This window comes from Melanotaenia boesemani, chromosome 7 (assembly GCF_017639745.1).
Source record: "Melanotaenia boesemani isolate fMelBoe1 chromosome 7, fMelBoe1.pri, whole genome shotgun sequence".
Classification (NCBI taxonomy): domain Eukaryota; kingdom Metazoa; phylum Chordata; class Actinopteri; order Atheriniformes; family Melanotaeniidae; genus Melanotaenia; species Melanotaenia boesemani.
In genome coordinates this window covers 14,873,415-14,888,054 of record NC_055688.1, presented here as the reverse complement: position 1 = coordinate 14,888,054, position 14,640 = coordinate 14,873,415, and the positions used below count along the sequence as shown (strand labels likewise).

Below are 14,640 nucleotides of genomic sequence, written 5' to 3'. Positions count from 1 at the left end.
GTAGTGCCACCAAACTCACAGTACAAATAAACATCTCATCTTGATCATACTACAGCTCTTACTTGGTAAAATATGCTTAAATGTATTTTGATGATTATCATTTAATTAAGTGATAAGTTTGCAATAACTATGACCACCAGACTGTCTGGTACCCCCAAAGCCTTTTCATTTTTACCATGGCATATAGATTCTTTCAAATAGTAATTATACACATATATATATATATATATATATATATGTATATACAGTCAAACATAGAATGTTTAATAAAAGTTGTTTTCCCATTTCAGTTCACGATCAAAGATTTGTGCTATTTTCTTTGCCAGATATGGCAAAAACATAAAGGTCAGCGTAAGCATTATGACTTATTTTATCGGTGATCAGATTTTTCGGTAACTCTAGAATCTACAATAGTGACTTGAAAAAAAAAATTATATCCATGTTGGAGAAAAAAAAATCCATTAAATTAGAAAAAAATGTTTCCAAGTTAAGTGTCATGATTTTGGATAAATGAGACCCCTATGCTGAAACTGAGTACTGCTACGATAAACTGAGAAAGAAATTATGTTGTTTTGGGGAGGTAAAATGCTCCTTCTGAACTGAGGGAAAGCCAGAATTCACAAGCCAAGTGATGTAGTGTAAACAACATGATGTGGAGTATATGTGATGTTGTTTATGTCATAATAACAATTGTAAATAAAAGCTTGAATTTATATAAAGGCAAAGTGAAATATTTATCATTTTACCAAAGTAAGAGCTGTAGTATGATCAAAATGAGATGGTTGATTTTCACTGTGAGTTTGGTGGCACTACAACATGTCATATTGTAGTTATTGAATATTTTCCTTTCATATTTTTTTCAGTGTTACAATTTGCTCAGTTGCCCAGTTGAGCACCAGCAGGCTCTGCATAGAGCCTAGTGCAAGTCTCCTAGCTCGGAGGACGGCTCGTTTTGAGGAAAATACGATTGTAGCTCGCAGTCTACGTTGCTGTGATTGTGGTGTTGTGTCGTTTTTGTAAAAGCAATGGTTTGTTAATGAGTTATTAATCCGGGAAAGGAGAACCTGTGAATATCTTTCTAACTTTACCAAAGTCTGAGTAGTTTCCTGTTTTGTCCCCACCCTCACGATATCACTTCCAGGTCATATTTTTGTAAAAGTGTTTTGGTAACTTGTGAAAATGTTTTGCATCACTGTAAATTTGTACCGCGAAAGTGTAAAAGTGTTTCACTGGATGTAAATTTGTTTTGCACTTCCCGGCCACCATAGAATCTGGATGGAAGTTGGCGAAAGACAGAGTGAGAAAAAACAGATGCCTGTTATATATAAATGTATATATATTAGTGCTAGGCAACGATTAAAACTTTTAATCCCGATTAATCGCATGACATGTTGCGATTAATTGTGATTAATCGCATTGTTACACGCAAATTGTCTCTTTCCTTTAAAAGAAGGCCTACGCCTATATAAAGAAAATGCAGTAAATTGTGGTTTACAAACACAACATCAGGGGTCTCCAACCCGCAACTCTGGAGCTGCAAGTGGCTCTCTGGACCTTCCACAATGCCTCTGAATACATGGCTAAAATATTTTTTTAAATCTGTCTTTCTTGTCATTAGGTTGGAAACCAGGGACTTTTTTTTTTCCCACAAATATCTACATCCCTTAAAGGAAGTTTGTCTATCCTCTTCTTATCAAGGTTTTTTTTTTTTTTATTTTATTTTAAAACCTAAAAATGGAAATAAAAATGTGGTTCTTCAAAAATAACAAACATCCTATGGTGGCTCTTCATTGAAATATATATACATATATTAAGTTGCGTTTTTGAAAAGTCTTGTAAGATTTGTGTCTCTAAAGGAGTTTTATTTAGCTGGCTGAAAGAAAAATGGCTCTTTGGATCAGAAAGGCTGCAGACCCCTGCACTAAACACATAAACAGTTTTAACAGCAGTTTCCTCTTTTTACAGCAACAGATAAAATATTTCTTCATATATATTCATAAAATCAAATATTTATGACAAAGAAGGATGAAATGTTTAGGATTTACTAACTAAAAGGTAAAAAGTCAGCAGGATGAATTTAAAGCTGTGAAGCTGCTTCCTTTTAAACACAGAAGGAACAATATGTGATGAATATCAGCATCAGGTGAACAGACAGAAAGCAGGTAACAGCTCAGTAAAACCATTTCTAGGACCACCAAACACAAATTATGGCTCCCTGTGTCCACCCAACGGCATTAACAGACAAACGACTCCTCTGCTGAAAACACACATCTCACAGATTCCAAAACTCTAAGTTTCATCTAATCTTTTACCATATCAGAGGCAAAAAAGGCCCAATTTATGCATCATGTTTGTAAAACATTGTCATGAAATGTCTTACCTTTGCTGTCTTGCCTCAAAACGTTTATCCTCCAGGATAAAACAGAATTTAGTAATTAAAAAAAAAAAAAAAAGCTTTGGGAGCAGTTTTCCATCTAAAAATCAAAGGTTTCTGCCCATTTGCATGGCTTTTAACAAAAAATTATCAAATAATAAACACAGACATTAATCTTGTAAACTTAAGCTCTAGTAATGTCTGGAAAAATGCTTTTAATTGCATTTTAATTTAAGTCAGTAAAAAAAAAAAAGAAAGAAAATATCCCTGCCCAAAACTGAACAGAACTAAATTTAAAATGTCATTTTAAGTACTATAACTAGCAGCTCTGGCTGTTTTCTGATTATCAGTTTACAACATGAAACAGTACTTTAAACTTTGGAAATCTTTTCACCCACACTCTTCATTAATAGACATTAATATCTGACAGTAAGCCTGGGCGGGATCAGCCAGCAGCAGCTTTGCACGTTTAATTTTCAGTCTGGTCATGGAGCAGAGGTGAACGTCTCCTGCTCTGACTGCAGCTGTGAGCGCTAATGGATGGAGGAGGGGAGGAGGCAATGCTCATTGAGAAGAAGTAAACGTGCTTTCACTTCAGTTTCCAAAAGTCTCCAATAACAACAGGGGGAAAAAAAAACTGTGTGTATATATATGTATATATGTATATATTCATTCTTTTAACAGCACTTTTAAAAAAATGCATGATTAACACATACACCATCTGCAACAGTGAATGAGATATGGAAGAAGTCTGGAGTCCATTTTCTTAAAAAAAATAAAATAATAATAGAGGAAAAAAATAGAAGAGAAGTCATTACATGAATATTTGAAAAAGGGCCAAAATGTCATCTTCACAAACTCTGGCTGCTGCCTTTATATAAAAATGATAATTCCTCACTGAGCTGCCCCAAACTGAATTGATTCCTTCCTCTGAGACATTACAGAAGGTAATAATTTGTCTGATAAAAGGCTAATTTGAATCATGTAGAGGGAAATAAAAAAAATTCTTTCATGTCTACATCACAGCTTCAGAGATGATTAATGGTGCAAATGCAAGGCCGAGCCTCTGTATGTGATAAAAAAAAAAAAACTGGAGCGCCCTAAGCAATGTCACCTTGGTGACACATGGTACAGAGTACAGAGATTGGTAGGGGACAAATGGGAGTGTGTCTTAATTGCACCCTGTCCTTCTTTGTTCTCCTTTGCACTGTATCTTTCTTCAAGAAACCACCCAAGGTCCCACTGATCCTGATTGAGGCTAAAAGCAGGCAGGAGACCTCTCAGGGCTTAAAATGCAGTGTGTGTGCCAGCCGCACAATACTTCTACTCAGAGATACTGTCTTGCTGAACCCTGGCTGTGTCCAATAAGTATCAGCTATGTTACCCGAGATAGAGACAAGCTGCAGATTGAGGAAAGGCATATCCACTTGTAACGAAGAAACGAGGGGCAGAAGGACACGACTACAGCACAGACACCAGCAATTTGCCTTATCTAGTTTGACAGGCTCTGGAGTGGAGGAAGAGTGAGGGAGAGGGCTTTTGCTCGGGTCTTACACCACAAACGATGAGAGGAAAAATCCTCAGATGTTCCAAGTGGTGCGAAAATGAAGCAGGAATAACAACAAAGTGCGATAGCAAATGTTTGGAGATAAACTGCTGTGCAGCTGCAGAGGACCACTGCTTGCTAACATGTCCGACGAGGACATTAGTCAAGGTTTACAGCATTAAAGAATCAATACTGGAGCAGCAATGAAGGCAAACAGTGATATTTGGATTCATCTTCTTGCCGACCGAGGATATCGAACTGCATTCCTCCCCCAAAAACCCACATGCACCATAAATCTCAAATGTCAAAAAGTGGCTGAATGCAAGTCTGAACAGTTCAGTTTGGATGGAAAAAAAAACGCAAGCGAATAACACCAGGTGCCTACTCTCAACTTCTAGGATAAAAATTAATGTGTGAGGAGAAAAGTAGAAACTATCACAAATCAGTGTGATTCTTTGTGATTCTCATGTAGCCTTACAGAGAGGGTTGTGAACTCTCTAAAATGACGTGCCAAAGTTGCAGATAAAAACATTAAGCCTCACTGAGCTCACTGTTTTAGCCTCCTGCAGCATCAAACTATTTTGCCAAACATATTAGACTTCTATCTGTAGGATGAAGCATGAAACCACAGTTTTTGTTCTGTTTTTCTTCCTTTTGCCAGACTTTGTTATGTATTTTTTGTAACAGGACAAGTGTGAAAAAAAACAGCAGCCTTGGGGAAGCTGCACCATTTACTGCATTATAAAAAAGAAAAAAAAATCCTCCACACCATCTGGTTCTTGTTTTATTTCTGTCATCACTATTTTCATGTACAACAACAAGTATGCGCATGATGATTTTTAATGCATTTTGGTTTCTGATAAATTCAGACAAAGTACAGCTCAATCTAATAAAGGATGCAACATAAATTAGCATATCACACATGCTACACCTATCTGTGTATCACAAATGCATCTCACAACAACTCCAACTGTGATGCTGCCACGGTGAAGGCTTTGGAGATGGCTGTGCTCTTCTTTGAGACAGGTGGGATGAAACGCAAATGGCACCAGCAGCAAACAAGCTAGAGGCATATTTTCAGTGTTCTTTTGCTTACTTCACAAACTTCAGGTTCTGAATAGCATGACAGATTGGGTTTGGCAATGAGCTCCTACGCCTCTTCTATTTAATGTTCAACAAAGACGCAGGACAAAGTAGCATGGTTTGAACAAAGGGAGGAAACAGCTTCTCTGACATGTTTTCCGCAACCGTATCTGATAAAAAAGACAGTTTGTGCAATATCTGAGATGTTATACATGCAGAACACATGACTGATATTGCTGAGAATTGTGCGATGAATAGCCGTGCCCCTGCCAACTGTGGGTGTGCATACAAGCTGCTAGAAAAGATTATTCATAACGTAGGCAAGAACCAAGTTCAAGATACACATTTCACCACACACACCACTCCTCTGGTAACTGAAATATCTCTTAACAAAAATAACCTCAGTGGTTTTCTTAAACTTTGATGGACTGGGCCAAAAAGAGACAGAAAAGAAGCCAATTTCTAGCTTTGTGTCTAGCGGTAGCAGAGGCTTTGAGAGGAAGCTCCAGAGCTCATTTGAACTTCTTCATAAATGTAACTTCACACAAGGGCGGTGGGGACAGTATGACATAAACCCTCTCTCTACTGTGACTCGTGAGCTTACGCTGCTTCAGCTGTCTGTTAAAAGTTCATGATACTGGTAAAAAAAAAAATAGAAAAGTAAGAAAATTCACCAACAAACTGCAAATATTTTGTGGATGTTTATTTTAAACGTTAATCATTTATAAACCATGATGAATAAACCTATGCCCTTTACCCACACTACGACTTTAAAGCGACAGGTTGTGTCATATAGGAACCAAGTCTTTGCCGATCTTGGAGCCTCATGTGCTGCACTTGATTTGTGATTGAATCATGTAATCATCCTGTGACAACTGCATTCAACGCGAACCAGCCTCAAAGTAGTGCACACAATGTGTTGATGGCGGCTCAAGGCCGAGACATTGACAAAAGCATAAATGAAAGCAGAATTTGTTGTATTTTTGCTGCTTTTTCATGAATCTACTTAATCACTTTTCAGAAACTGTTCTTAAGATGGGGGTGAATCACACAAACATGATACACCTACTGTGTGTTGGGTAAAGAGTGTGACCCTAAGAGCGGCTATAAAACTGTACAGTGGAAGCAGTGATGCATATTTTACATTCAATGTGATGAATGATGTTTAAGTAAAGATTATTGATACTAATGAATCTGCCTTCCCACCAGATGAGCACATGAGGAAATTGTTCATCCCACCAAAAGGTGGCAAATTGATATTAAAAATGAATAAATAAATCTACACTCTCTTGCTTATTCTCCACATTTAATATCCATTAAGCAATATAATGACATTTGGTTTAACCTCTTTTTAACTATCTACAGTTTTGAAATTGGAGGCAAATGACCATTATTTCAGAAAAGTTGAGTACTTGGACCCTGAGGTAACAGGTTTTGCCACCATGTTTTATGTAACGTTGCTGCCTCTTGAAGACCACCCTTGGCTTCATTAATTCCTAGAAACAACATACTGCACTTCAACAGACCTATACCTTTCCACATAAATAAACCTGATACATGCCCATCTTGAAACACAAAATGAGGAGAAAATAAAGAACTAAAAAAAAACTGTGTCCCCAGACTCTGAAGGGATGATATAAAAATTCAGCCAAAACCAAGCAAACTGTTACTACAGGTGTGATTTAGAGTTTTTAGTTGCATTTGAGGCTAATTTGAACACACTGTGGTGGGAGCAAGTGAAGCAGAAGGAATCTTACATTAATTTCCCTGAGCTGTCTGAGGGTGATTCATCACTGGGATATTGATTAAAAAAACAAACAAACAAAAAACAAAAAGAAAATATATGTAAATGTTAAACAAAACAAACGTGAATCACACACAACCTATTCAGTGAAGGAAAAAAAGACATTTAGTCACAAATTCCAATCTGACTAGGGGCCAACCTCGTTTATTTTCAGATGAAAGGGACACAAATTGTGTTGGACAACTGGAACAACGATTGTGCGCTGCAGAGGGTTTAATGTCAAAACAGCAGCCTGGCAAACTGACAATGCACACCAGCTTGAAGCCCTGAGGCATACTTCTTAGAAGTGCAGTCATATTACTGCATCCACAGCAGCAACACACTGAAACCCTTAAACACTGTGCTGACTGGATTCCTCAGATTATCGACTGTGACCTCGTGGTGCTGTAACCCAGCAGTGACTCTGCTGCATTTATACTTGATTGTTTCATTATGTGCAGTTCACTTTCTCGTGTCCCTGCCATAGCTTGACAAGACAGAGTCGTGTCCATTTATTGCACTTTCCGATTACAAAGGATCTGATTGATGACGAGGAATTAATTGCATTTATTGAAGTGATGCAAGAATTAAACACAAGGCCTGTTCATCAGAAAGGTGAGCCTTCATGGACAGCAAAAAGGCAGACATCCTCCTAAAATAGCTGAGTGGTGTAGAATCACAGTGAGCCCTGCACCCTGCTGACTTACTCACTGATTTATTCAGTCATTACTGTGAATGATCGGCCCTTCAAAACTCTCCTCTATTATCTGCAGATGGGATGACGAACCATATTTCATTCTGATTCAAGCATTTATAGCGGTGATTCGGGGTAAAGACCACCTGCCTGTAACCCTAAGTCGATCCTGCAGCCACACACAAACACATGATGTAAAGACGAGCATTTCTTACCATTCTGAATGTCCAATATGTGCTGTTTGTCCAACATCCAACCCCCCATGTTGGAGGCATCCAGTTCATAGCCTTGTAACACCGCTGTCCTCTTCTCCCAGAGCACCACATCAAGGCAGGACTCATATTCATATCCCACTGACACTGGAAGTAATGACAGCAGATACCTATGGTGAGCAAGGCTGCAACCTTTTTACTTGACACTTACAGCAGCAATGAGGCTTGTAACTTGGAAGACATTCACCACACCTTGCAGCTTTTTTTTTTTTTTTTTTTTCCCTGTATCTGCCGACTACTGGCTCTTTGACTATGTAATTCTGCCCAGCTAGAATGATTTTAGATGACCTGCGGGGTTTCTGTGTCTAACCTGCACTGTTTGGATTTTACGTCATTCCCTCTCATTTGTCTGTTTTATCTTTTGTAAATGCAAATAACCCAGAATGCAAAACTGACTGCAAAGTGGAGTGAATTATTTAAACAATAAACAGCTCAGATGAAGCACATTAAAGTAATTATCATATACGCTGCGATACGCTTGCAGCCATAAGCCGTGATTGAATCTTTTTCACTTTCGCTACAACATTCATCCCTCTTAACAAAATCCCCTTAGTTCTTTTGAGATTTTTCTCGGCTTTAGTAGCATGTGAGCGTTATGGCATGTAATTCTGTAAAACAAGCCAATATGATCATACAAAAAATGAAGTGTAATGCTTAAAGTTATGCTTTTATTATCATTAAAATATACATATGTAAAATCTTTCATTTCAATTTGAAGTAGTTATTGTTGTGACTATGGACTCTTTGGATATCTTTTTCAGGCCAATGCCTCATAGGCAATATTTTCATTCTTGCGCAGCTGCTGAAATATCACATATGCAAAACAAAGAAGTCAGCAAAACAGCAATGGCCTTCAAAAATGCAGCATTGGGGGATTTCAGGATTTCACACCACCTGCTATATATCTTTATTGCTCTTGGTAACAAAAGCAGTCCCTGGCTAAATAATCCCCAATTTAGAAATAAGTAAAATCAATCTCTAAAAGTTCAGCCAGGGTTCAGCGCCTGAAGGCATCTGACAGTGGACCTGTACTTGCGCAACATCATCAGTGGGAAGCTTCACAGCGGGAACTCACCCACAGCCTCTGCCAGGCCAAAGACCTTCTGATTGTAGGCGTCTGTTTTATCCCAGATGAAGGTGTAGGAAAGGTCAGGGAAGGCAGGGAAAGACTTCTGGAACTGACGGCCCATAACGGCAACCATCAGGTGGACCTTCATCAGGCCAAAGGGGAGACGCTCCTGGGTCAGGAGCACCTTGAGGATGGGCTTGTAGCCAGCTGCCCTGGAGCTCAGGTAGACCAGGTTGAGGTCACTGCCTGGTATGGCCACTTGCTCATGAAGTACCTATGAATTTAATTAACAGTCAGACTGGAGCCAAAACCACAGTGAGAAGTTGAGACACAAAAAAAAGAAAGAAAAAAACTGCTAAAAAGAGCAATGGGAGCAGGTATTTAACTTCGAGAATGACTCTAATTAGAGCATATAAAGTAAAGAGACCTGCATGTGCAAAGCAATCGCACCCCACAGGAAGCAAATTCATTATTATTAATTAGAAAAAAAAAAAAACTTAAATACCGCAACACTAATAACTGACTAGTCTTTTTTTAAGGAGCCTCAGTTCCCAGCTGCTATTATTTGCAAACACCACAAATGTAACAGAAATATTTTGTTCTGACCAATTTTAAACCACAAAAACTGCAGAGTCACTTATTTTAGTTTGGGGATTTTAACTCTCATTTGCTATAAATGGCTGCAAACCAAATCCTGAGGCATGTAACCCCTACACAATGTGCCTTGAAAATGTATTTATCAGTGTTGCTGTGAGAAAATTTATGGCTTAGCGTTTGGGGAGATGCCTTAATTCAATAAAAGCCCAAAGGTGGGCTGAAAGGCCGATTTGACTTGTTTAAAATAAACAGGAAAAGCCATGGTAAAATGAAGATAGCATAATCATTTTCAACCCTGCTGTCAATAATTTGGGGTTTAAACACAGGTCAAATAATTTCACCTGTTTCACACAATTTAGATATGAGCTGAATTGTGGAATTGGCAATAAAACACCCAATAATGCAACACCTCTGAGTCACCATCTCACCTGGGTTTCGGGGATGATGGGACTGTCCTCTGGGGAGGTCTTGTACAGAGTGGAGAGGGGCGTGGCCAGGATGAGGGGGTTAGGCCTGGTCAGGCCTGTCAGGTAGCAGCTGGGGATGTCGTTCTCTTCCCGCTTCATCACCACAGTGTCCATCACGTGGAAGATGCTCCAGGGCAGCCACACAGTGCGATACAACGTGGGAAACGGAGCACGCTCGTAACTCAGCGTCAAAGAGGCACCGCCATTAACCAAGAGGTCAAACCTTAATATAATAAACATATATAGTCAATAAAGAACAATAATTTCATAAACTCTAGATTTTTTTTTCTGAGTTTGATTTAAAAGAATATATTGTTTAAAGTATCTGTAGAATGCTCCGTTAAGATTTGGCAAAGTAATAGTAATATTTGAGATAGTGATAATTGAGAAAAATACTCTTAACAAACTGCACCACAGAAAACACCTTTGGGTAATATACTTAAAATATTACAGGAAAAAAATGAGGAGTCATAATTAGACACAAATCTGTTTTCAGATGTCAGACTTTTCCTCTGAGCATTGAGCTTTGGGGAGATGTTGGATGATCCAAACATATATTAAAATGAAACCAAGTAAAAAATTTTGAGGGTTAATCACTTACTGAGAGCTGAAAATATGACTCTGACTACACTCTGCTTTTTGTTGAAGATAGAAGCCTAAAGATCAGAAACATCATGTTTGATCTTATCACACCGTGTAAAATCTGAAGGTGGCAGATAAAAGTAGATGATAAAATGTTCCCCATTTAAATGAAGAGGGATGGAAATTCAAAGTAGCATAAAATGAAAATTGGAGCTGCACAATATCTGAAAATCATGTGCAATATAATATTTTTTTTATATTGTGATAATGACCCATCTAGTCATTATCTATACTTGCATATTCAACTACTGCTCTCCTAGAGATGGGTTAAATGCCGAGTCAAATTTCCCAATCGGGATTAATAAAGTAAATATTATTATTGTTATTATTATTATGGTTGTTGTTGTTTTTATTACTTCTTTCCACTGAGTTTATTAGGAATAAGAATGATGGTCACATCTTAGATGTCTTCTTGGGAGTGTCTTTATATCAGGACCACCAAGGACCACTACTCAGTATTTCATTTGCTGCTGACTTTCTTTGCACTGTTACACTTTACTCCAATCATTACATTGTCACTGTCATTTCATTTACTGTCACTGTTTGTTCTGTCACTATTATTAAATTTAAACTAATGGGATTTTTTTTTGCACGCTATATTCTGCTTCAACCTTTTTTAAAGTATACTTTTTTTTTTTTTTTTTACAGATATAAATGCATAAACTTACCTTACGCTTCATTCCATCCCTTTGTACTTTTATCTTTTTATCTTGATCTTATTAGTGTTTCATTTTTTTTATATTTTATTTTTTTTATCTTTTGATTAGATAGAAATAGAATTTCAGCTCTCCTCTATGCCTGCTGCATACAGCAAACTGATAATGGAAGTCTTTAAAATGTTGAATCTAAAGCAGGACAAACTTTTCCTCATTAATTGAGTTCTATCTGTTTAGCCTCCATATATCATTATCATTGTCTGAATCTAATTCATGACTTTGTTTAACGAGACATGGTGCTGGCAGACACTTTATGGCTGAGTTTGGTTTGGAGTGGTGAGTCTTGGGAGTTTCCTCTGGTGAACTGGTTTAATTAGTACAACATTACTCAGGGAAAAGTTACTGATTTGGAAATGAAGGGCGAGTCTTTGAAGTGCTGCTCTATATATTCTGTGAGCTTCACTACCCAGGGGGTAAAGCATCTGTGTGGTGACATTGCATGCATTCTCATGCACAAAGATGCACTCGCAGATCTGAATGCTTATGCACACCTCTCATGCGCACACACATACCCAGAATGTCACACATGCACACCACCAGCCAAGCTGTGCAGCTGACCTAAAACAGCTTCCTTCTCAAGCTCTCTCCACTTTTGCACTTTTGGGCAGTGGGGAGCTCACAGCTGCAAGAGGCCAGGCTTTGATGCTACCCCCCCCCTCTCTTCTTAACACACTGAGCGGATCTGTTGGCTAACCAAGTGTGATTATCCCCTACCATTTATCACGCTCCTTGTCAGAAGAGTTACAGGGCGGAATATCTGAAGAAATCAGCTAATCCTCAGCTATATGTGGACCCAAGGATTGTGATTCATAACAACAGCTGTACAATTCTCTGCCACTCAAAAAGCCTTTTTTACCACACTGGTGACACATAAACATGCTCTTTATCTGTTGAATTTGAACGAGGACCTGGTTCACATTATCTTATGACTCCCAGCAATATAAAGTCCCAGTCTGAGGTGAAGCCCCACCCTGTAAGATTTGTGACATACATTTGTCTTGTATGTGTTTGCACTCCCATTATTAAGGACCCATCTGTGGTAATAGCAGGAGAAGGTCAGACAGTAATCCCATGTTTTACTACTCTGCGGGCAGATTGATTCTACCCTTGCTGATTCAATGCATTTTAAACAGCTTGGTTCAAAATGGCCTCCACCACTGTGGCATTTGCATGAAGAATTGTTCTAGGGCACAATGTGCTGCTGTTTCGATTTCTTTTGAGCATTTTTTGGACAACCGCCAGGACTGTTCTCCCACTGTTGGACAGCTTTTTCTCAGTTTTTTTCACATTTGTCTGGAGAGTTTGAAGCGGTTCACACTTTAAAGAAATAATTTTTAAAGGCATGGGCTGAACCTCGGGACAGAGCTGTGTTTATATTTGCAAACTGGTCGCTGTATATCCCTACATGCTGCGCCTATTGATGTATGTGTGCACAGGGAAGCCCTTACATGCCGTCTTGCCGTGTGACGGTGTAGCCATACTGTGGGTAGTGCAGGAAAGACACGTTGACTCCAATCAGAGGCGTCCCGTCTCCCGTTAGTACCTGACCCCGGATGACTGATGCCAGGCTGTGTAGGCACACAAACAGAGAAAGAGCTGAATAAACAAATAGTGCCAGTCGGCATCAACAAGCGGCTACTGCATCAGCACTGCTAACAACTGTCATGCCTTTGCCAGCGGCGGGAGCATAGAGGTATGATTTACTAACCATTAGGAACACACACATGTCAGTGGCTGTTATTCATGAAAATGTCACCTAACAAAGCCACTTTCTGTGTCTGTTTACTGCTTTTAAAACACCATAATTCAAAGGGGGTTCTGTTAACATTTAGCAGCATCCTGAATTTGCATTATAATATTTACAATAGAGAAGGACACAGAGAGATGGTGGTATATTTTCTCATTCAAATGCCTTTTTTTTGTTTGTTTTTGCATTTTTTTTTTTGTATTACTCCAACTCAGAGGTGGGTAGTAACGTGTTACATTTACTCTGTTATATTTTACTTTGTACATAAATTGTATTTTTAAGAGCAATTTTAATATGACATACATATAACTTTTAGTCAAGTATATTTATGAAGAAGAAACTCTGCTAGTACTCTGTTATAATGGCATGCATTCTGCTCATTACTTTTATTTTTGATCATGTGTTTCAGCATGACCGTCTCAAAAATCAGACGTAGGCAGTGTCTGTCATCTATGTTTGACTCCGTACCACCAATCAGAATCACGGTGCATTACATCAGTGTGGCTGATTGGTCTGGCACTGACACCTGTGAACAGACAAAATAATTTGTGCTCATCTGTTGTTACAAATAATAGTGACAGTAATATTTTTTTTTTAAATGATCAACACGAGCAAAGCATGTGAAGGCAGAACAGCTGAGGTGCAGAAAAAAATGGTGGCAAAATGGCCTCGGAATAACGATGAAAGGGGGATTACAAATAAGGAGGCGGACAAGTGTCCGAAAATTTCGGATATTTTCAAATTAGCAGAAGCAATGACATAACAGGAATTTATTGTTTTATAAACGAATGACAGAGAAAAAATGGCTCGTGTGTTACAAGCTGCAGATCTGAACATATTTCTCATCAGCTCAAACATAAAAGCTACTGGTTATTCCAACCTTGGACATACAGCGGGTCCTATCTGGGATTTCCTACTATCATAGATAAAATATTAGTTAATTTTATGTGTTGTGTTAAAGTGACAGGTGAATATTTCAATGCTAAGGCTGCTCATCTAAACTACACATAGGCTACTGTCCACATCTGTCCACACCTGTTCTTGTCCAACTCAAAAACAGATTAATATACTATGATATGAATAATGGAATCCTGCAGTGACTGTTTTACTGAGTCTTTAGATGAGAGTATGAGAGAGAAAAGCTCTGGACCGGTGGCTTATAGTTGTGTGTGGATGTCAGTCTGTATAGAATATTGAGCTTCACTAGCCTATGTATGTGTGTGTGTGTGTATGCATGCGTGTGTGTACTTGCATGTGAGCATAGGTGTGCAGTATATAAACTGGGGCGGCCTGGGTGAGTGTATGTGATGCGCTGTCACCTGTGTCTGCCCAAACAAGTCGACATTTCAGCCAACAAAAACTCAACTTCGAATCTGAGAAAACACATTGCGGTATATGGCAAACAGGAGTAACATTATTCAGCAAGACATTTAGTCAGACATTGTGTTTATGTGTCCTTTATTCTGGTCTCAAAATTTTGTTAGGAAAGACTTTGACAGCCAGGCAGAAGCCAGTGCTCTGACAAAAAAATAAAAAATAAAAAAAAAATATATATATAAATATATATACATATTACACACACACACACACACACATATATATATATACATCTGTATTTTATTTAATATGATTGATGCTTTCATTTATGTT

At 38.4% G+C, this 14,640-nt stretch overlaps 1 protein-coding gene across 5 annotated transcripts in view; it reads right to left on the bottom strand.

Annotated features, from left to right (window-relative positions):
* Nucleotides 1-14,640, bottom strand: part of si:dkey-237h12.3 (teneurin-3) — a 150,807-nt gene that overhangs the window by 25,378 nt on the left and 110,789 nt on the right. For all 5 annotated transcript variants that reach the window (XM_041991187.1, XM_041991188.1, XM_041991189.1 and 2 more), the window contains 4 exons: nt 12,692-12,811; nt 9,847-10,108; nt 8,828-9,095; nt 7,696-7,839 (listed from right to left, as the gene is read on the bottom strand). In XM_041991187.1, coding sequence (XP_041847121.1) covers nt 7,696-7,839; nt 8,828-9,095; nt 9,847-10,108; nt 12,692-12,811 — 794 coding nt within the window. The remainder of the gene's footprint in view (nt 1-7,695; nt 7,840-8,827; nt 9,096-9,846; nt 10,109-12,691; nt 12,812-14,640) is intronic.